The following is a 23,432-nucleotide window of genomic DNA, read 5'->3' as shown; positions in this document are numbered from 1 at the left end:
CACCCACTCCGCCGCTTTCGATCTCTTAACGTTACACCTATCATTTTCCTTTCCATAGCTCGCTGCGTTGTTCTTAACTTAAGCTGAACCCTCTTTGTTAGCTTCCACGTTTCTGCCCCATAGGTGAGTACCGGTAGGATACAGCAGTTGTATACTTTTCTCTTCAGGGATATTGGTAAGCTACCACTCATGATCTGAGAGAACCTGCCATATGCGCTCCACCCCATTCTTATTCTTCTAGTTATTTCCCTCTCATGATCCGGATGTGCGGTCACTACCAGCCCTAAGTAGACATATTCTCTTACTACTTCCAGCAGCTCGCTACCAATGGCGAACTGCTGTTCCCTTGCTAGGCTGTTGAACATTACTTTGGTTTTCTGCATGTTAATTCTTAGCCCCACCGTTCTGCTCTGCCTGTCTAACTGATTGATCATGCTTTGCAGTTCTTGTCCTGAGTGGCTTAGCAAGGGAATGTCATCAGCGAATCGCAAATTACTCAGCTATTCTCCATTAACTCTTATCCCCAACTGTTCCCATTCCAGTCCCCGGAATACCTCCTGTAAGCAGGCAGTGAAGAGGATTGGCGAGATCGTGCCTCCCTGCCTGACACCTTTCCTTATTGGAATTTTATTGCTGACTTTATGGAGAACTATAGTAGCTGTGCAATCGTTATAAATATCTTCCAATATTTTCACATAGCACTCTTCTACACCCTGATTCCGCAATGCCTGCATGACAGCTGAGGTTTCCACTGAGTCAAATGCTTTCTCGTAATCAATGAAGGCTATATATAGAGGTTGGTTATATTCTGCGCATTTCTCTATCACCTGATTGATAGTGTGAATGTGGTCTATTGTCGAGTATCCTTCACGAAAGCCTGCCTGATCATTTGGTTGACTGAAGTCCAAGGTTGTCCTGACTCTATTAGCGATTACCTTAGTAAATACCTGTAGGCAACGGACAATAAGCTGATTGGTCTGTAATTCTTCAAGTCCTTGACGTCTCCTTTCTTATGAATTAAGATAATGTTAGCGTTCTTCCAAGCTTCTGGTACTCTCGAGGTCACAAGGCATTGCGTATACAGGGTGGCTAGTTTTTGTAGCACAATCTCTCCTCCGTCCTTCAACAAATCTGCTGTTACCTGATCCTCACCAGCTGCTTTCCCTCTTTGCATTGCTCCTAAGGCTTTCTTTACTTCCTCCTTCGTTACTGGCGGAATGTCCATTGCTGTGCTCGACTGCCTCCTTCAGTAACTTGATGATTAGATTCGCTACTGTATAGATTTTTGTAGAACTCTTCGGCTAATTCAACTATCTTATCCATATTGCTGATGACATTGCCCTGTTTGTCTTTTAGCGCATACATCTGGTTTTTACCTATGCCCAGTTTTCTCCTCACACAAATTTAGGCTACCTCCGTTCCTTAGAGCATGCTCGATTTTCTCCATGTTGGACTTTCTTATGTCGGCTACCTTACGCTTATTTATTAACTTCGATAGCTCTGCTAGGTCTATCCTGTCTGTGGGGTTAGACGTCCTCATGCTTTGACGTTTCTTAATCAGATCTTTAGTCTCCTGAGATAGCTTGCTGGTATCCTGTCAAACAATCCTACCACCTACTTCTGCGGCGCACTCTGTAACGATAGCTGTAAGATTATTATTCATTCTTTGTTCAGTTTGTTCAGTTCAGAGGAACTCCAGAGCGGAACTGTAGGAATATCGGCTGATTTTCATGACTGCATGATTCCATTACACTGGTGGTTGGATCGCACAAGTACAGATGTATTACTGAAAGTAACTCTTATTTGATTAAGGTTGACCCTGGTTGTTTCTAGACCGTATTGTTGGACTCCAATATGAATGGCATAGCCTTCGCAACATTTGTACATGAGTGCAGTGATCTAATCCTTGGCTAATTTAAATTCGAGCATTTTTTTCGTTACACTTGTACGATCCATAACCACACAGCAAGTATGCTAGGTCAGAAAGCATTTAGCAAATTTTTTGGTGTTCTCCGCTGTAGAGAAAGCACACCTGTCAGGTCATTTTTTCTAAAAAATGCAATTATTTCATGGAGGTTCTCTGTCTACAGGATTGGCCTGACTTATAGCTGAAGTTCTTTCCATGTCTTAATTTTGTGAACTCAGCTTGAAAGGGTGCAGTTGTGGAGTCCTGCTTTACGCCTGTACCTAATGTTATAACTAGCTCAACATTAACTAGCTTGAAACGTGTTATTCAAGTTCATTATATTTCAAATTGCTTTTCTGCATTTTACAGTGGTAACTGTGCAAGACACATTGGTGTGAATGGCACTGTTGTTATAGTTTACATGTAATAACCGAAACCTGTGGCGTCCACTTACTAGCTGTTAGTTTTTGGTTGGCTCTGAGTTTTGGCTCTGAGTTTTTGGTTGCATATTTATTTATTTATTTATTATTCCTCAAAGGTCCCTTTCGGGACATTACATGAGGGGTGGGGATAACACGGCAAAAAAAAATATTATACATTAATAAGAAAATGGACAAAAATTACATTGATGAATGGGCTTCCTCGATGGTGTTCTTGAAAAGTCGGTGAATCATGATGGTGGCCACTTCAGCAGGGAGGTCATTCCAGTCACGGGCAGTCTTTAAGAAAAATGATTGCTGGAATGTGGTGGTATGGGCACGTTCAGGGTAAACAACGTTCGGGTGGTTATGGCGGGAAATGTGATGCACACGTGGAATTAATTGGTTGGCTTCTGTAAAGGTGTGGAAGAATTTGTGAAATAAGCAGAGATGTGCTGTGTTCCGACGGGTGACTAGCGTAGGCAATTGCAATCGTGATTTCAGACCTGAGATGCTGGTGTGATAGGAGTAGTCAGATGAGATGAACCTCGCGGCACGATTCTGAACTGACTCAATGGTATTAATTAGGTTAGTCTGATGGGGATCCCAGACAGAGTTAGCATATTCAAGTTTAGGTCTGATGAAAGTCTTGTAAGCGAGCGATTTGAGAGAACTTGGTGCTAGAGCAAGGTTGCGCCGAAGATACCCAAGGACACTGTTTGCGGAGTTAGTTATATTGGTCATATGGAGAGTCCAAGTTAGATCACGAGAGATATGGACGCCTAAGTATTTGTAATGATTGACCGAAGAAATTGGGCAGTTATTAGTAGTGTACACTGGCGCGATGAAGTTGGGGCGACGGTGAAAGGAAATCAGTGAGGTCTTTGAAATATTAAGAGACATGAGCCACGTGTTACACCAATGTTGCACTTGTGAAAGGTCTTCTTGAAGAGCGACGATATCTGAAGAATTTGTTATGGGGCGATATATGACACAATCATCGGCAAACAGTCGGACGTTGGAAGAAAGACTAAGTGGAAGATCATTAATATATATTAGGAAAAGAAGGGGACCTAGTACACTTCCCTGTGGGACGCCAGACTTCACAGGTGAAAGAGATGATGAGTGACTATTAGCATAGACGAACTGATGACGGTCAGTTAAAAAGGCACGAATCCAATTAACGATGAAGGGGTGCAGATTCAGACGGGAGAGTTTGTGTATTAAGAGACCATGAGAAACTTTATCGAAGGCCTTTTCGAAATCAAGGAACACAGCGTCACAATGAATATTACGGTCTAAGTACGAGTGTAAATTGTGTAGGAAAAGGGCAAGCTGTGTCTCACATGAGCGGCCTTTAAGGAATCCATGTTGATTAGGATGGAAGAAATTTACAGAAGTTAAAAAGGCAGCAACATGCGAGTACAAAATATGCTCCATGATTTTGCAGCAAACGCAGGTGAGTGAAATCGGGCGATAATTTAACGGGGATGAACGGTTACCTTTTTTGAACACTGGAATGATTTTGCCGATCCGCCAGTCACGTGGTAAAGATCCTGATGATAGCGATTGCTGAAAAATGAGCGACAAGATCACACTGCTAATATCTTTAGTATTCTTGAGAACTTTTGAATTTATGGCGTCGATACCAGAGGACGAAGTATTGGTTAGCGAGTCAATAATTTTTGCAATGCCTTGAGGTTCAAATGATATGAACATATGATATGTTCATATGTTGTTTTTTGGAATGACGTGTAAGATGTTAGCAATACATGAATCGCCATACACAATCCTTGTTCTCTCATGCTGTTCCTGGTTCAGTGTCAACTGCCCAGTGGTGCCTGTGACATCGAATGAGTCGTGTGAGGTGCTAGTAAACTGCAGTGTAATTTCTGCTTCGTCATTTCAATTCACTCCACCTCTGCCCCAAGAGTGGCGATGTGTGGGTTCTGAGTTGGCTGAAATGGCAACCAATGAATGAGCACCCTTACCGGTGCAGCTCTTGCTTTATCTCGGATACAGTTTGGTGTCACAGTAACAGCTGAAACAGGAACCGAAACAGCATGAAAGAAGAAAACTGAAAATAAATATTTCCCGGGTGACGATTTCTAGATAGTACGTATCATAGGTTCCATTAGAAACTAGCAAACCTCGAAAACCTCAACCTCAAAAGGACTGGCAACAAGTACAGCGTCCCTATAGTCTTCTCTGCACCGTTTAAAAAGGCCAAGATGTGCCCTAAGGTCAGCAGTGGTGGCTCTGCAACTTCCGGCTATGGAATGAAACACGCATAGCCATATGTACGGGGCACCATGGGTGTGGTCTACAAAATCCTGCTTTTGTGTGGCAAAGTATGTGTTTGACAAACTGTCCGTTGTTTCAAATAATGTGACAGGGAACACAAAAAATCGATAGGAACCCATCCGACTTCTGCTACAATCTGCCTACCCACTGCTGGTTTTGCAAGGATGGCAACAATGAAAACTGTGAGCCACGACTTGAGGAAATCAAAATGCTAACAAGAAGTTAAGAGTAGATTGGCGCATGTATTTTTGTGGCAAGTATTTTTGTCAAAGAGGGAGGCGACATGTGCATCAGCACCACTTTAGTCTCCCTGCCAGTAAGTGAAATCAGCCTGTTAAAGAATGGGCAATAAGCCTGTTTTTGATGTGATAAATGCGCATGCACTCACTGCCTTCCTTCTGAATAAATGCACGAGTATGTGTTTCAATAAACTTGGTTGGAGTCGGCGCCTGTCCTGTCAAGTGCATCTGTGTGCTTGTCTGAAATAAGTATCACTCAGTTACTCATCTGGAAACAACGTAGTAAAGAGTGGCCAAATGGGGCCTTGTCACAGTACCCTGAACTGCAGCAGAGTGTGCAGCCCTGAGCCCACAAAGGGCAGTGTGTTCCAAATTAGAAAACATCCATAGTCTTCAGACCCTCCATTGCAGCAAAGGAGGGGCTGTGATGGCTGCACGACTGCCTCCTGCTTCCTCCACCCTTGCGCTTGATGGACCAAGAGGCTGTCACGGTCCAGATCTACTTGGCATATGCGATTCCTGGCCTTGAGAAATTATTCCTTGTCTCTTTGAACTTGCTTATATCAAGGAGTAACATGTTTTTTTAAGTCACTGTTAGTGTAACACATGATCTAACCATGCTAGCTGGCAGTAAAAGGATTACCGCATGGCTGATGGAGATGGGAAAGTGGGAGGAGGTGTAGTATTTTGTTTTATTTTTAGAAAAGCACAATGAAGATGACAAGAACCGACGAATGGACAGCACTTACCAAGGATGACACGCAAAATCGTGGAGCGTTCCACATTTTTGCGTAGCACGGGGCGGCAGAAAATTAGGTGGGCGGATGAGATTAAGATTAGAAGTTTGCGGGGATACGGTGGCCGCGGCTGGCGCAGGACAGGGTTAATTGGAGAGACATGGGAGAGGCCCTTGCCCTCCAGTGGGTGTAGTCAGGCTGATGGTGATGATGATGATGACCAACTCGCGCAGCTGTTGGTTTTCATGGTGTTTTTTTTTTTCTTGCCGGGATCTCCTTTGTGGATTTAATGTCTATCGTAATTTTGCAGACTGGGTGCCTAAAATGGCAATATTGAATTAATGCAAACGATGGGAGAGCAGACAGGCACAGCACAGGTTCGGCACTGCTTCCCTCTTTGCTGTGCCATCCTGTAGGCTTTAAGTGTGGCCGCATCCTCCTTCGCAGACATGGCCTTCAGCCTGCGCAACAAGTTCTACTGGCACACGGTCGAGGAGAGGACTGCTCTGCTCAGGGACTTTTTCAGGCAGCTCGGCGTCCGCAGGTGCGTCTTGTTATGTGGCACACGGCGCTGTTTTATTTTCTTCTTCCAGTGATAAAAATGCCTGCAAAGTTTCCTTCCTTTTTGTTTTTTCTTGAAATCTGGATTTCGCCTCATCTGGCTATTAACTGCAGTGAAAAAGTCAGCCCCCTGTCTCGCCGGGGCAAGTTGTCCTTGAGTTTTCCCTTCATTCAATGAAATGCACTTTGTGAAGGAGTCTCTGTTTCCACATAGACGGCACAGGTTGGAAATGGAAATGAAAATTGAACTGTATTCCGTCGAGGTGAAAAGGGACTCGAACAAAAGTGAAAACTTATCACTTGACGTGGTTCGAGCCCCAATTTACAAGGCATACAGCAGTTGCCCATTTGCATATATAGCAGCATAATTACGATAACATACACACATAGCAAGTGAATCAAGACCTTCTTGTCTCAAAAGAAAAATTAGTTGGTCGCATTCTACGTCAAAGTCCCATTTTACACAACAATAAGATATCCCCATCGCATCAAGACCAGCATAATACACCTGAGAAAAGAAAAAGAAGCATCATTATACAATTCATAGCGAGCATAACCATAACTTTTGTTGTGTAAAAAAATTCTTCAGAGTTTTGGTGCTAACACTTCCGATATTTATATCGTGTTGACATTAATGTCAATGTGAAAACAAAATGGGCTATGGTGAAATGTCAGTTTTGCAGTTTAGGGAATGCATGAAGACAAAAGAACTGGGGCTATGGTCCAATTACGATTTTGATTCTTTTCTTGCCTGTTCCACACAATTCCAGGAGTGGCATGTGTGGACATACACTTTCTATTGAGTGTTTGCAGCTTCATTTACTGATGCATTAGCATTAGAACCCGGGGAAAAAATCGTTGTGGGACGCCAAATTTGCTGATTGGCTGGAGGCAGGTGACACCACATCTGGTAAGGGCATCAAGAGCTTCCAATGCTACTGCTTTGCCAGCACATGTCATTAGATCTCCCCGTGAATTCTTGTGTGGGAGATGTAGAGTCATGAAATCTATGAGTCTGAACATGGGAACATGTGCCCCCGGTAGCCTTGAACCCTACTAATGGCAATATGCGGCATCTGCTTTCATAAACAGAGTGGAAAAGGAGGTGTGTTCTACCGCTTGCCGGAAGCAGGCAAGGTGACATAACCCTTTCCACCACATTGCGGAAAGCAGTCGCCACGTATCGTCACAGGTAGGGCTCGAGGCTACCTGCCATGTGCTCTCGTGTTCATGCTCATAAACTTTATGACTGTACATGAAAAAAAATGAACGGTGGCACAACAACAACGCCAAAAGAAAAGGACAACACATGTGCACAGTACCACCTGTTTCTTAGACTGAAAGGAGGCATATTTCATTCTCAGTTCAAGTATGTGACACAGCACATTATCACTCTGAACTCAGCCAGTGACAGAAAATCAGCATGAAAACAGGACAGTACACATGTAATCTCAGAACCTTTCTTGTTCGAAACCAAATGTTTTCGAAACCAAAGAGAGGAATAGAAAATTTCCTTAGTAAAAGCAGTGTCAAGCATTCGTAGCAAAAGCAGCATTATACATTCAAAGCCAAAGCACTAAGAAACCATAAAAACCAAAAATAAAACAAAATCATAACAATAAAACCCACCACAACAACCAAACAACACCCATTATTAGTGTACTGAACGCTAGACATGAAAGGAAGGGATCTCGAGTGGTACATGCCTTCGTAAAAGAACTTTCAAGATAGGAAATTTTATTTCTTCAAAGGACAACAGAGGTGTCGTTAACACATGTACTTCATTTATTTTTAATCAAATATGTCTTTAGCGATACCTCTGCAGCCCTATCCTTGTCACAGCAATATATACTAGTACTAAGATGCCAGTGCTGCATTGTCAGAAAGTTGCAGAATTTGCGATGCACCGAGTCCATCAGAAGCACGATTCGTTCAGTTTTTGACAACATCATATAGAGAAAACATGTTTTTTCTGAATTTCTGCCCGGTGTTTCACTGATTTTTTGCTTCTAGACATGTAGACCCGAGGATCACGAAAAAACGAAAAATCGGAAGGGATGACCAATCAGGTCATTTTATCCCTCCCTAACAAAATTAGCCACTGCAATAAGTTTAGTGCGGTCAGTTTGTCATGTTGTAGTTTGGCTGCAGAAAGGTGCCATATTTCTAGACCAATATGGAATTATCCCTGCCAGTGGTGGAGTGGAACGGGGCATGAGTTGGCAGAGTAAAATGAGGGGCCAGTAAGATTCTGTTGGGAAAAGTGTTACTCAGTTTATCACTCAATGCTAAAATTTAATTTTTAAGTAGGACCTTTTTCTTACCTCGTGCTTTGTTTCTCTGTGATATTGGTATGAGGTCCCTTCATGATTGCAGTATTCTGTATTTTGCATGTAGTTAAGTTTTTTGGGTTATATATGTAGTCAGGCCAGAATGAAATGCAAACGGTGCCTGTGAACAAAACAAAATATTTCACCAGTGTACTTTCAGATACTGTATACAACTAGTACTTAAATCATGTTTCTGAATAAAGGGGTCTACCAAAGTACATATTCAAGAACCGGTTTTACGGGAATATCTCTACGAAGTAGAAAAGTAAGGCATATGCGTGTTTTCATTTCGTTGCGGTCTGACTCTATATTAGGTGGCTTCAATAAAAATCTAGTCATGAGTAGAGCATGTACCCCCTTCTTTTGTCCTTTGCGCTTTTCTCAGTATAATCCCATACTTTTTGTTTCTTCTTTTGGCGCACTGTGCAGGATCAACACGTTGATTGCCCACAGCGCATCTGTCTACCCCAGCCTGAGGCTACTCACGGAGGGAGAGGCTGGCCCAAAGATAGACTCACTGGTCTTCTTGGCACCAAACTCCCACATCACCCCAAAGTGAGGCCGCCTGCTTTCGTGGCCACAGCTCCTTTTTTTCGTGCTGTGCGCTACCATGGAAAAATCACGCTAAGGAAGCCGTTATATATTCTTGCAACCGACTTCTAGCTGTAAGCCCATCCCTTACTGCTAGTGTCCATCACGTCTGAAGGCAATAGGTGCTTGTATCTTAGTTAAAATTCAGGGGGGCACTTTGTTGACCTAAGGTGCGGTGAGGCGAAAGCCTCAAGCGCAGTGTTGCTGCTTGTGTCACTGACGTGTTGTTAAGATGTTAAGCTTCACCTCTAAGAGTGAAACCGCAGCCAGGGAGTCCACAGAACGCGACGAATGGTAAATTGGTTTTTGAGGAAAGGAAATGTGTCTGTCTGGCATACCTTGATGGACACCTGAACCTCGCTGCATACCTTGGTGGACACCTGAACCTCACTGTAATGGGAAGGGAGGAAGATGGGAGTGAACAAAGACATGTATTCACTAGATGTGCCTTTGTTCATTCCAAACCATCTAGCTCGCATAGCGGAGTGGTTAGCATGCTCGTCTCGCACTCCGGAGACCTGGGTTTGATTCCCGAACTCGACCAGTTTCCTACTCGGTTTTATTTATTTATCTGGCCTGACTAGAAAGGTTAATTATGCTAATTGGGTAATTAAGCAATTAACTAAACTCATTCCCACTTACTTGGAGTATCACTATACGATCCCTTCAATTGGTTGCATGGTTACTAGCCAAAGTACAATTGGCCCCGTTTGAAATTCGTGCACTGTGACGTCACGGCTGTTTCAACCAATTGAAAAGCATGACATTTCTGTCGACAACTCCTGCTTACAACGATAAGGGATTAAAGGCTTCCGCCTTAAAACTTTCCTCCTATTCCTTGTGCTCACGGGGCTGATGTGGGGAGTACAGTTGTCGCCTCCATGTCCTCAAGAAGGTCATGGTGTCTACCTATTGGGGAATCTGGGAACTTTCAGGGAATTTGATAAATATATAAAGAAACTCTTGCATGTGACCACAACCCGCTTGTACTGCTGTTGATGCTGAAAACCTGGTGAAGTCACGTGAAACCCCTACAGTCATTTTATAGGGGGTGCATAGTTCGTGTAGAGAGCACAGTGTATTGAGGTGTCTGCCTCTCTCCAGCTCCCTGAAGCCCGCCTGGCTGACTGGGTGGCTGATGCAGGCGTACCGCAACTCCTTCCTGCGGCCCCTGGTGTCGGCGCTGGTGCTCTTCGGCTGCTACTCAGGACTGCTGCCCGTCAAGCCGGTGGTACAGGATGCCCTCCTCTCGCTCACCACCTACAAGCAGTCGGGATTCGACAAGGTCAGGGGGCGCACAGAGGGCATCGGCATCTAGCATAGATCTCCATTGAGATCACCATCGCCACACCGTAGCAGTCATGATCATCAGTATTGTCATCACTTGTCTGTCGACACTAAACCCAGCTCTGTTCATCGTAGCATCGCTCGTTGGAGTCTGGCATGGCCAGGATATTGGTAGGCGGCTGAGCACATTTGCCAGAAGTGAGGGCAGCTTCTCTTCTGGTTATTCCTACTTCACAGTAGTGTCTAGCGGTGTCAGCTGTGTCCACACACCACTTAAGATTTCCCCTCACACATGCACTTGCTCCGTGAGGTTGTGTTATGCATGTCCCTCATGACACATGAGCCTCCACAATGAAAGCCTGTATTATATTTCTTTTTTTGCTGTCCTTTGCCATGGCTGTCTAATGTGCATTGTTAAATGAGCTTAGAATCAAAGCCGAGAGTAGGTGATGAGAAATACATGTCGGCATAGCTCCGTTCAGGCTTCCAGGTTGATTGTGCTCAGTTTACAGCAGTCAATCGCTAGTGTGTGGCGGAACTTTTCAGGTGAAGCAAACGTGGAGGAAGTGAAGAAGGTGCCAGTTAGCAACAGATTGGCACATCTGTGGGTTCCCTCTGCCTGGAACTTCGCTTTTTGGGGCAGGTGTTTGTGTCTAAATGTGATGTTGGTGGAACTAATGGGTGACCAATTTGACGAAGATCATGTCATGGATTGATGTTGGCTCTAGCAGCCTGGAGCTTCTTGGCTTGCTTTGCGTCCAGGGCAGTGGTGGCTGTAAGAGGACAACTTTTGCCAAGGTGCATAAAAATCAATCTCCTTGATGATTATATTGCACTTTTTTGATGCAGTATAGGTAATGTTGGAATGAAGAACAGCAGGTCTGCTTATCATTGGCTGTGCAATTAAACCTGGATATAAGAACCTCCAAGTAGCGAATTCCCCAATTTTGCGAAGTTTCCCCATTCCCCAGCGCTGCCCAATTGAAGGGTGTGTATTGGTGAACTCTGTGGATACTAGTGTTGTGGCGGTTGACCTCGATATATTACTAACTCAGTGTGCCGACTATTAGCTAGAGCTGCGTTACTTGAAATCTGGCCGAGCTATGGGAAAGCTTTTGTCGCTGAAACACAAAGCACTATGAGAAGAACGTTCATGATCGCAACGAGCAAACTCGGTTGACAAGGTGGCGTGATTGGCGCCTCTAGCTTCATGGCAAATCATCAGATCTCCGCAGCTTTCGCTTTTTTACTGTCACATCAAGTGGCACTCACCAGTTGACCTTCAGATGCAGCTTGAAACAAAAGAACGCAGCAAAGAAAGAAATTTATGGGACGAGCAGTGGGTGCTTGTGAGCACCACGCAGTTGGTCGCATGTTTCCGGCACTGATAGCAGATGAGGCAGCAGAAGCAAAGAAAAAAAAGCAAAAGAATAGCAAAGAAGCACAGGAGATGCGGCGTAGACATTCTTAGGCAATGGTGGTCAGGCAGACTGAGAGGAGGGAACACGTGGGTTGAGGCGAATGTTTCCGGCTCCACCGCTGTGCTGCCACTGCTGGGATACGGCGAGCCAGTGCGGCAACGTCAAGATGACCTTCAGCTGCATTGTCAGACGATGTTCAGGATAGGAAAGTGCCGAAGCAGCGAGAGCGGCACCAGCGACAATGTGAAAAAGGTGGACCTTCAACTGCCTTCTCGGATGAGGTCAGGGCTAGAGAAAGACCGTGCAGCGGCTCAATAAGCGGTGCTGGCAACAACATCAAGAGCCGGACCTTACTCGGATGAGATCTAACAAGGTCCATGTTAGCACAGTGGCAAAAGCAGCGCCGGCGACAACGCGAAGAGGGCCGACCTTCACTTGCCAACAAGGCAAGAGCGGGGGCTAGCTGGTGCTTTTTAAGGCGCGGATACGCTCCAACGACCATGTCAAGCTGCTGCGCCTGGAGAAGCGCATGCGCAGAACGTCTGGCACGCCATCTGTTGTGGATCAGCAAAGCAGCGCAGCCCTGACAAGAGAGGGAACCGGTCTGGTCGGGTCGGCGGTACCCGCGATAGTGGAGATATCGCACTGAACTGATACAGGATGGAACATGCACCGAACGGCAGACAGATGAAGCACGTAGTTTCAACTGATCGGTTGAAAGTACACGCTTCGTCTGCCTGCGGTTCTGTGCCTGTTCAAAGAAACTCCACTCCTCCGAAGCCATAGAATATGGACGAATAATGAGAGAAACATTTTACCTATACCCTGTTCATCGTGCACAGGATTGGCCCTACCTCTGTATCAAAACATATGCCCTTGGCATGGAGCTTGCCCTATGCACTACCGTATGTTGTGGAAATGACAGCCAAACCAAAACACAGTGAGACCCTGGATCATCAATTAAAGTTGGTTCAGCGGGTCCATTCGGCGGCAAAAGCCAGTGGCTCCTTTGACTAGAGGTGCCACTCAAATGGCGCGATCGACTTTCCTTGCTTACAATAAATGTTTTATCTCTTTCTCTCTCTCTTTGTTCGTTTCGCTTAGAATTTGAAGATGCAAAGCTCGGTGGTTTTCCCAAGATGCCACTCAAGATTCATGAATAAAACAGGCTACCTGTCTATTTCAGAGATTGAGTAGTGTTTTGAAACACTTGGCTGGTTATTACTGCATTGTCCATGTTGGTGCCTTCATTGTTCACTCCAGAACAAGGCGAGGGCTGGAACAGCACCTGTCACAACTCCTTGATGCTTCAAGGAAAGCAAAGCTCAAAATCAACCTTACGAAAAGGAATTCTTCACGAGGTCAGTGGTTTCGCTCAGTGAATTGTTTGCCGAATAACCACTACACTGATAGAGCCAGTTTAAAGAATAACATTCTTAAAAGAGCCACAAGATTCTGTTGCAGCTGCTAGCAATATTTCATGATTTAGCCTAGGTGGAACCAAGAACTTCGCCCCTGTCACACAGCGCTCCTTGAATGCCTTTTGCACTAAAGGAGCCAAAGCTCAAAGGAGCTTTGACGCAGCTGCACAGTGCAGCCCAAAGGGGAGACAGTTGTAGAGATTTAGTGCCCATTGCTGTGCACAAGGTGGCTGAAGTAAGAGTTTTAAAATTTTTCAAGTATTTTATGCATCTATTGGCCTTAGAAATTTATTTCACCTTTCTTCATAAAAGAACTACTTCTCTCACCACTAGTAGCAGGTTTTGTTTATGGCCTTGGCTACCATGAGCACTCGATGTTGCTGCAGCATTTTTACTTTATTTATTTTATTTAACAAATACGGCAGGCCCTAAGTGGGACCTAGCAGGAGGGGCGAAAAGAGTACAGCATTGTGAATATGAATTCATTGCGCGGAACATCAGTAAGTAAAACACAATGAGACATGTTCAACTCTTTCAAGAAAACATACATAAATGCTAAACATGACTGAGGCCAAAAATTTGTCAATAGAGTCAATAGACATGATGACATCAAAAGGCAGCTTGTTCCATTCCTTAATTGTACGTGGGTAAAAGGAATACTTAGAGGCATTAATTTTGACATCCACGCATAAAATGTAAACCACTGCCAAAAAATTCAAACGAGACAAGGCTTACATATATTTATAAGATGTTTGCAAACATTGTTTGTGGCTTAGGATATTCTTCTTTGCCTCTACTTTCCTATGCTGATGGTGCTGTGTTTGCAACCACTCGAAGGTTGCTCTATGCTGCCCCTTTGGGCTACAGGGGTCTCGGACGATGGCTTGGCCTCCAAGGCCCTTAGCCGCAAAGGTGCAATACTTGTGCCATGTAGCAGCACACCGTGCACCTTTGAGCATAAGGACCTGATTCTCTAAGGCCTTTGCGGTGCCCATGTAATGGATTGTATATAAAGACCGTGTGCTTGACTTGAAAGGAGCAGAGGAGGGCAAATGCATTTCCTCTTTCACCCTCACCTTTAAATCCTTGGTCCTCCCTTGCCCTCCCCTCACTTTGGCAGCACTCCCTCCCCCTCGCAATCAGCAGTTTTAACATTAGCATTAGTTTTTCATATTGTCAATATCATCATCATTATCATCATCAGCCTGACTACACCCACTGCAGGGCAAAGGCCTCTCCCATGTCTCTTCAATTAACCCCGTCCTTTGCCAGTTGCGGCCACCGTATCCCAGCAAACTTATTAATCTCATCCGCCCACCTAACTTTCTGCCGCTCCCCTGCTACGCTTGCCTTCTCTTGGAATCCACTCCGTTACCCTTTAGGACCAGCGGTTATCTTGCCTTCGCATTACATGCCCTGCCCAAGCCCATTTCTTCCTCTTGATTTCAACCAGGATGTCATTAACCCGCGTTTGTTCCCTCACCCACTCCGCCCGCTTCCGGTCTCTTAACGTTACACCTATCATTTTTCTTTCCATAGCTCGCTGCGGTGTCCGTAACTTAAGCTGAACCCTCTTTGTTAGCCTAGCTCCACGTTTCTGCCCCACAGGTGAGTACCAGTAAGATACACCTGTTGTATACTTTTCCCTTGAGGATATTGGTAAACTGCCAATTCATGATCTGAGAGAACCTGCCAAATGCGCTCCACCCCATTCTTATTCTTCTAGCTATTTTCATCTGATCCAGATCTGCAGTCACTATCTGCCCTAAGTATTGTCGATATATGTTGATGCTATGAGCCACACCAGGCGCAAACTGTCATTGCGTCCGCCTTGAGATATGTCAAGCCATGTGGATCCTTCGTACAGGCGGAAGTTCTCAGTAGCCAGGAATGCCCACAAGACATAATAGAGGGACTACACCCATGCTTTAGCCGTTCACTGGCAAGAGCCGGGTCAGGCTGGTTATTCTCCAAGCAGTGGCTGAAACGAGCTCTGCTGGGAGAATCAGGGCCATGAAAAGCGCATAAAAATTCTCACCACAACCTTATAGCCAAACAGTAGCGAGTGCCAGGAGAGTTTAAGCCAGAAAATTTTCCTGGCTGTCGGTAGAATATACTTCCATAATTAATCAGGCCAACCTGCCCACCACTACACACTTGTAAGTTTTGGAGGGGAGGGACCACTTTTTTTTTCCACGTGCGGGAAAAGGAGATTTCGACTGCTGACTGGTGGTGGGAATCATGCCTGATTGGCCACTGACCGAAGCCATGGGGCGCGCATGACAGGTAGGACAACGAAACGTTTTACTTTGAATCAAAGTGGAACAAAACTATCACACAGAGCTTAATAGTAACAACTTGGAGGTACACGACTGAGGAATTAAAATTATACAGATTAGACAAAAGACGGGGTATGGTGAAATTAACACCCGGGTAATACTGGCATAATTACCCGCAGACTGCTTTTTGTGGCAATGCAGTGCAGAGGCCAGGCAGGAAAGGGAAGGAGACAGGCCTTTGTCCCTGGGCTGTGGGGAGTGGGCTCCTCAACCCTAGCGACCCCACACTGTCTCTTCTACCCTTCGACACTGTCTTGCGACCCTTCACCTCACCGCACCACTAGCCTGAACAACAAACAACCCACTCCCCACATCGTGGGGACAGAGGGCCATCTCCTTCCCTTTCGTGCCTAGCCTCTGCTGCATTGACAAGAAAAGTTGTCCACAAGTACAGTGAACATTCTACTGCATGTGAAGGATCATCCATATGAATTGAACACAACGGTCTTCCAAAGGAAGTAATTGTACCCTCCCCTTTAGACTGTAGTTCTTGCCTAAAGCGGGCTAAAGCCTTATCTGGCTTTCGAGTCTAGCTTTACGTCAACCGTAGGGATTCTTCTCTGCTGCTTTCTGCAAATGAAAAGCTGTTTCAATTTCAATTAATTGTTTTCCTTTGGTCATCCTTCCCACATCCCCGCATGTTCTGGAATTCTCAGGTGCCCTGGATTGGAAATTTAAAGAAAGACTATGAAAGAAACGCAGGCACGAACTTTGCGACACATCTCAACCCATGCACCTTTCCATCCTCACCTCACAACATCTGCCATCCCTCACTCTTTCCCTCAAATGTTTCTGCTCTCCTCCCTTACTCTCGCCTCACTGGGTCAAGCCTTCATGAGGTGTGTATGTGGATGCCCTCATGAGGGCTCGCCTTGTGAGGGTGCCATGTGTCTGGTCAGGAGTGTGGAGATGGATTACCCGGAGCTCTGCGAGGTTAAATAGACACTTGCGAAAAGAAAAAATAGGAGCGAATGAAACTGTTAGCTAGTTAGGACTCATGGAGGTTGTCCTTTGTTCACAAGCAAGAGAGAATAACAGTGTTGCTGGTTATGCACAAGATTTCAAGCGAACATTGATCCTCTAGTGATTCTGATGGTATTGATAGCATCAGATTGCCAATGTGTGCTGTGAGCTGTTTTCATGATGCCTGATTGAGGGTGTTTTGTCCATTGCCCATTGTCCATGCCATTTTTGCTCTGCTGCATGCTGCATGGCCCCCAATAAATGCCAAGAGCCAACCTGAATGTGTGAGGAAGACTGAAATGAAAATGCCAGGCGCACTTCACTTGAATTTCGTCTTAGATCTCAGCCCTCAGTGACTTGAGCCAAGCATCGATGACTTTATTGGTTGTGGAAGAATTTGTTTCTGAGTTAGTTGGTGGAACAACCACAAATACAGCCAACAAACAAACACCACACAGGAAGAAAGGATGTACACGAGGCTGATGTATGTCTCGAGTGTGTCCTTTCTTCCTTTGTGGTGTTTGTTTGTTGGCTGTATTTGTGGTTTATTAGTTGATCTAAAGGATGTATTGCCAAATGAAAAAAAAAAAACAGAGTTGGACATCTTCGCAAGCAAATAGCAGTTTTATTGCACTTGCTTTGTTTCCAGTCTCTTTAAATTTGTTTGAAATTTGAGTTTTTCTGCCCTGCTCAGTGCCAGTTTGTTGCTCAAATCCGATTTGAGCTCAACTTTTACTATATTTGCACATGTCTAGTGAAAGAATTTGCTCTGCTGTTTTCAGTTCCCTGATGAGAGCAGAGTCTTATGCGTCTACATTCATGGTACAAGGGACATTGTAGTATCCTGGGGAAGCAGCGAGATTCATATTGAACTTAGCATTTTGAACTGGTGTAGTGGCACCAAAGAACCTACACAAGGGTTTCTTAGAGGGACGGTTGTGATTGAGTATTTATGTACTTGGAGTGCTGTCAGGGCCATAGTGGCATTAGCAGAGAGCTGTTACAAAAACGAAGCAAATGTACAAATATTATGAAAAAGTATTATGAAGATATTATGTATTAGTCATTATGACTGCAGCTCATAACAGGCATTCACAAACAGCTGGCTGTCTAGGATGGTTATTGCTGGAACAGAAAGGTGGTCCTATACTGCTTATTTATGGGGTAGAAATGACTGAAAGGAAGCTTTAGTTCTGCAGGATGGAGTATTAAGCTTGTAAGTGTTATCTATATGAAGAGAGGTGTGATGCAAAGGGTAGCTGAGTAGTGAACGTGACTGCTGGTCATACCAGGCAGTCACAAACAGGTGGCTGTCTAGGATGTTTACTGCTAGTACAGAAAGGTGATTCTATTCTGCTGATGTGTGGGGTAGAAATGACTGAAAGGAAGTGCCAGTTCTCCAGGATGTAGTATTGAGCTTGCAAATGTGATCTAATATGAAAATAGGTGTGACATGAAGAATATTCCAGTTCAGTGCACGAATGCAAATGAATAAATGTTTCAAAAAGGTGGATGACATTGCAGTGAGGAGGTAGAGATGGCAGATAAAAGTTGGATGTTGTCTAGGATGTACTGTCTATTCTGGTGTAATCGGAGGGTATGAAATGAACTTGCTTTGCAGCATTTCTAATGAGTGAATCAGGTAGTTTGAATTGGGGTCCCAAACAGATGTGCCACAATCAAACTTGGGACGTAATAATAATTTACGTAACAGTTATGTGAGGGATGAATGCGACAGGCGGAGTTACTCCAGATGCATTCCAGCATGCCAGTAGCATTGTTGGTTAGGTAAATGTGAATGCTCGGAGGGAGGTTAGTAGTGACACGTACACCGTGGTATTTATTAGATGAGAACAAATAAAATGTAATAGAAAAATTAGACCTTTTAATGGACAATTGAAAGATAATTTCAGGATAGCCCTACTGTGTTAAGCATTTGAAGTCCTAAGTGAAAATACAGCTCAGTTGAGCCTGTGTGAAGCCGAGGGGCTGCAGTGTCCCTTACTGGTCACTTACGTATTGGGGTGAAGGTGAAGTAGACACGACATCAGTGCTGGCTCCACCTTTGTGCACTGTCTGTCCTCGTGATTTGCACTCGGCAGGGCCAGGGTGGGCTGCCCACCTTTCCCCCCCTCTTCTGCAGGGAGGTGAGAAGCTGCTGGAGGCGGTGGCCCACAGACGCCTGCCCACCCTGGTGGCCATCAGCGAGAACGACCGGCTGCTCACCTACGAGGCCCTGATGGGTGTCTGCACTGTGCTGGGGGCCTCCACGGGGGACCTGTGGCACTACGACCGGGACAGCCGACTCGTGACCCCCGGTCAGCCGCTGGGACACCACGTCCCTTCGCTTGCTTGACCCACATTGCTTCAGTAAAATCTATAGTATAGCAACACGAAATAGTGCAACTTCGGATAGTGGCTATGCGTGCATAGACATTTTGTCTGGTCTCAGTGGGGCACTTTGTAGTGAATGAAAAGTTAACAATGCTAGCTGATGAGTCGGATGAGATTATTTGTATAACACTGCATATACACCAGTAGATGTGCATGCACCAAACACTACCGTAAACAGAGGCAGTCTCTAATTAAAAAAAGACTTGAAATATAAAAAAATCTTCTAACCATTTCACCTTTGCCTGCGATGGAGGGCAACGAGGTTCCTTTCTTTAGTTTTTTTTTTTATATAGCCTGTAAATCTTAAATGCATAGCTGAAAAATTCTTGGGGGTCTCGTCATGTAGTTTAAAATAGTTACCTGTTCCAGTTTTTTGGGACCAACTTGGCTCAAGATCTGTTGGTCTCTCCTCAGTTTATGTTCAGATTACAGTGTAATTCATGTAAATAACTGGCCTGAATTAACGTTTTCGTCTGTTCTGCAGATATAGCTACATAAGCTATGGTGCACATTGTGTACAAAGGCTCTGGATATACTTTTGATCTCTTGGTTGGTTGTCAGTGTTGCTAAAGGGTCAAGGACAGGGGCTGTGTCTCACCTATCCGTGTTTCTAGTGTGACATCGCAGTTGACTTGCCAGTTGTTTTGAAAATAAAAAGTACAGGAGGCCTCGTAATAGGCTGTGTGAAGTTGAAATGGTGACAAAACGAGTGCAAGCAAAGAAGGAAGTGCGTATGGCACAGACACGCACAGAATCCCAACTTCATTCTGGAAAGCAGACGCATCCAAATTTACAGCAAGCAATTCACATGGCATAAAATACTGTCAACAGGCCGCTCTCAAACCCAAATGGCCATCCATTCTACAGAAACAATTCAAGAATACAGTCATGAAGATTTCACCGCCAGCAGCTAAAGCGATTTTGAAGACTGAAGAAAAAAATAATTTCAGGGGACACTTAAGCTTCGCATTAAGGCCATGACGCAATAGTGCTAATAGGTTAATGCCCGTATATGCCCAGTGGGCATTGAAACTCCCCTCGATGTCCTGCGGATGTTCAGGATGTCTGCAGGACATCCATGGGAGGTTCAGTGCTCATCGGATGCAGAACCGGTCTTTCTCTACTTTACCTTTGTAGATCCCAGGAAGTCCTCATACCACTTCTGGTGCAGTGGTAAGCAATGCACCGCGGTCCTGCGACAGCAGGTGCTGCCATCAGTGGGGCTTGTGCACCCAGGTTGCTCTTCTCGAGTAACCAATCATTAATTTAACTGCCATCTGCCATGATGTGCAGTTTGCTTGCAATCCGAAGGGCAGGTTGTGATGACACCACAAGGTCACGTGACCTAGGTGGCCCACCTGCCTCCTAGGTTGCTTCTCTGGAAATTTTTCGTGGATTTCTTACCCACGATCAACGACGCCGACGCTAACACCGGATTGCCTGTGGCACGAGCTGTGTTAACACTTGTTCAGTCAACTTAGGAGAACAAATTGATGAGGCAGGTCGTTAATGTCTGAGCCATGTCTCTGCTCATGCCAACCCAATGTAGCAACACTCTGCCATGCTGTTTCTTTGTCTATGTTCATTAATGCACTGCTTGAACGTCACATTGTGAGGAGGCACTGAGCTTCAGTCTCTGGAAGAATATGGGTAGTGTAATTTCTTGGATCTCTTTATAGCATTCATCTGATTGCATGTTGCGCCTCCACCTGCTTTCTTTAGTTGTAACCTGTGGCTATGCTGAACAGCGAGTGAACTGTTCTCTAAACTGCGTGTGTGCACTTGCTTGATGCAGAAATGGCTCAGTTGTACTCGCATTGCCTAACTGTCGATTAACTATGCATTTATTTAATTGAATTCATGTTCAGAAAATTTGCTGAACTTGAAGCTGAGCCAAACTGACATTTAGGTGACGGCTTCTTTAGAAGCGAACTCTTTTCATTGAAATCTGATCCGAATGCAACTTAACTTGTAAATGCTGTCTCTTGTGCATGTTTATTTGAAAAACTAGGGACAAGTGAGCAGGTTGAATGAATGCAGCTTCACATTAAAGTTAAGTAACTTTACAAGATACATGTACCAGTGAGCAGTTTTTGTCGCTTACATGAGAAATCCCTCATAAGCAAGGTTCCATGTTTAACTTGCAATAATTAAAACTCGGATAATTTATACTTTCTGTTAACCCAAACAAATTTCAAGATTTTAGTTTGCCGGCTATATTTTCAATGCATTTTAAAGTTCTTTAAGTTGTACTGTGACTTCTCTTAAATTCGGTTAATTCAGACTTTTTGTCTCGAGCCAATTCTCCCAGCACACGAAAGAGCTACGACCGAGTTTGCATACATCAGGTCTGCGGCGCCGCATAACCTGAAAATTCAGACCCTCCAACCGGTTAACTCAAGCGCGTTCTGAAGGGGGGGGGGGGGTCGTGGCGATCGGAGTCGCCCCGTCGCCACATAGCTTAGTTTTCTGAGCTTCTGTACCAGCCCGCGACGAATAAGACGGTTGGCGTAGTTTCAGCGAGCAAGCCCAGCTGCGAGCCAGTCTGTACATTAATTCAAGCATCACTGACCTTTCGTTGCTTTTTAGAAGGTGTCTCACCGTTCTGGCGCAAATGTGCGTTCCCCTCAGCTGTTACTTGTGTCCGCATGGCCCTGTGCGACAAAAATGCGTGCTTTTCACAAGCTGCTCTTTATGTGGTGAAGCCTCCTTCCATGGACTTGCATGGCTCCTCACATGGCTAGTGAGGAGGCTCTATGGCACCTGTGAAGGAGGTCGTGGAAGGCCTTATTTTGGAGCTGCTCTGCTTTGATATTCCCGACAGTGGGCATGCAATACACCATGGCAAATTGCGGAAATCATAATTCCAGCGTTGTATTCACTTAAAAGCAGATGATCATTGCCTATTTTTTTTATTAATCAAATTTGCTGCGGTGCGAAACTATTTCTGAAGACTTTTTTTTGTTGCCATTCGACTCTTCGACCTTCGCATAATTCTGATTTTTTTTCCAGTCCTTTGTGGTCGTAGTGTGGTTTTACTGTATTGGAAAGCAGTGCTTTATTGATCACTTTTTAACCACACTTGAGTAAACATATCACTATCTTTCATCAACATTTTATTTTGTGCATTTGCATATTTGCATAGGCGCTCAGCCAGGCGGGAACGGAACAGCGCTCCGCCGGCCTTGCAGTTGAGCAGCCACGAAATCCAGTCTGCGCGTGCTTGGCAGGCATACTGGGACTGTCGTCGTCTTCTGCGGCCGGACCATGATGGCACGCTATTGGGCCCCCCCTCTAGTGATGAAGCCATGAGCGAGGAGTGAATGGCGAAAAGCGGATACTCTTGGCGCAAATCGTACGCGACGAGGACTGCCACGGTCAGGAGGGAATGCAGCGGCACAGTTAGTGATGATGTCGATGTCAAGATGCGCAGGTTTAAGGTGGTCAACTGAGATTGTCTCCTGCCGGCCATTGATGAGCGGGAGAAAGTGCTTAGGAGCACACCGGAGCACTTGGTACGGACCATCGTATGGGGTCATTAAGGGCGGGCATACGGCGTCGTGGCGAACAAAGACGTGAGTGCCCGCTGAATGTCGGAGGGGACGTGGACACTACGAGAATACTGGCGCTGATGTGGTGGAACGACAGGGCTCATAGCGCTACGTAGGCTGTAGGCGTAATCTGAGACGTCAGCAGGCGTGGGTGGTGAGTGCTCGAAGAATTCGCCAGGGACACGGAGAGTAGTGCCAAACGTTAGCTCTGCTGCACAGGTAGAAGAGTCACTGCGAAGTGCAGTGCGGAGGCCAAGCAGGACGAAGGGTAGGCGCTCAATCCATGGCGAAGGAAAAGCGGACGGCATAAGTGAAGCTTTCAACTGCCGGTGAAAACGCTCAATGACACCGTTGGAAATCGGGTGGTAAGAGGTCATTTTGACGTGATTGACGCCGAGGAGCCGAGATAGGTTGACAAATAAGGTGGAGTCAAATTGACGACCACGATCAGTCATAATGGTGCAAGGGACACCGTAGCGGCTGATCCACAGTGTGATGAGTGCTCTTGCGATCGACTCAGCCGTTATGTCCAGAAGGGGCATCACTTCAGGCCATCTCGTGAACCTGTCAGTGCAGGTTAACAGGTAGCGCTGGTTCCCGCAGGGAGGAAGGGACCGACAATGTCGACGTGCAGATGGCTGAAGCGGGCATCCAGAGACGGGAATGTGCCAAGCGGCGTCGCAGTGTGCCGATGCACTTTGCTTTGCTGACAGCTCAGGCACGCGCACGACCAGCGGCGAACGTCGACGTTGATGCGAGGCCAGACATAGCGAGCCATGACAAGGCGCTGTGTTGCGCGAATGCCAGGATGGGCCAGAGAATGGAGGGCATCAAAGACGGTTCGTCGTTATGGTGGAGGCATGTAGGGGCGAGGGCGACCGGTTGATGTGTCACAAACGAGGGCAACGGCGCAGTCAGGGAGCAAGACGTCCTCCAACACCAGAGAGGTGTCGTGCGTGTAAAACCGTT

The 23,432-nt window shown here is 45.5% G+C and overlaps 1 protein-coding gene across 1 annotated transcript in view; it reads left to right on the top strand.

The window, feature by feature from the left end:
- Positions 1-23,432, top strand: part of LOC149367836 (uncharacterized) — a 48,290-nt gene that overhangs the window by 22,067 nt on the left and 2,791 nt on the right. The window contains exons 4-7 of the mRNA XM_089557637.1: positions 6,053-6,149; positions 8,926-9,051; positions 10,192-10,372; positions 18,662-18,836. Of these exons, the coding sequence (XP_089413763.1) occupies positions 6,053-6,149; positions 8,926-9,051; positions 10,192-10,372; positions 18,662-18,836 (579 nt within the window). The remainder of the gene's footprint in view (positions 1-6,052; positions 6,150-8,925; positions 9,052-10,191; positions 10,373-18,661; positions 18,837-23,432) is intronic.

The sequence above is a fragment of the Amblyomma mixtum genome, chromosome 1 (assembly GCF_055824585.1).
Source record: "Amblyomma mixtum isolate Tamu chromosome 1, ASM5582458v1, whole genome shotgun sequence".
Taxonomy (NCBI): Eukaryota; Metazoa; Arthropoda; class Arachnida; order Ixodida; family Ixodidae; genus Amblyomma; species Amblyomma mixtum.
The sequence above is the reverse complement of the archived record's forward strand: the minus strand, read 5'-3'. Positions and strand labels throughout refer to the sequence as shown.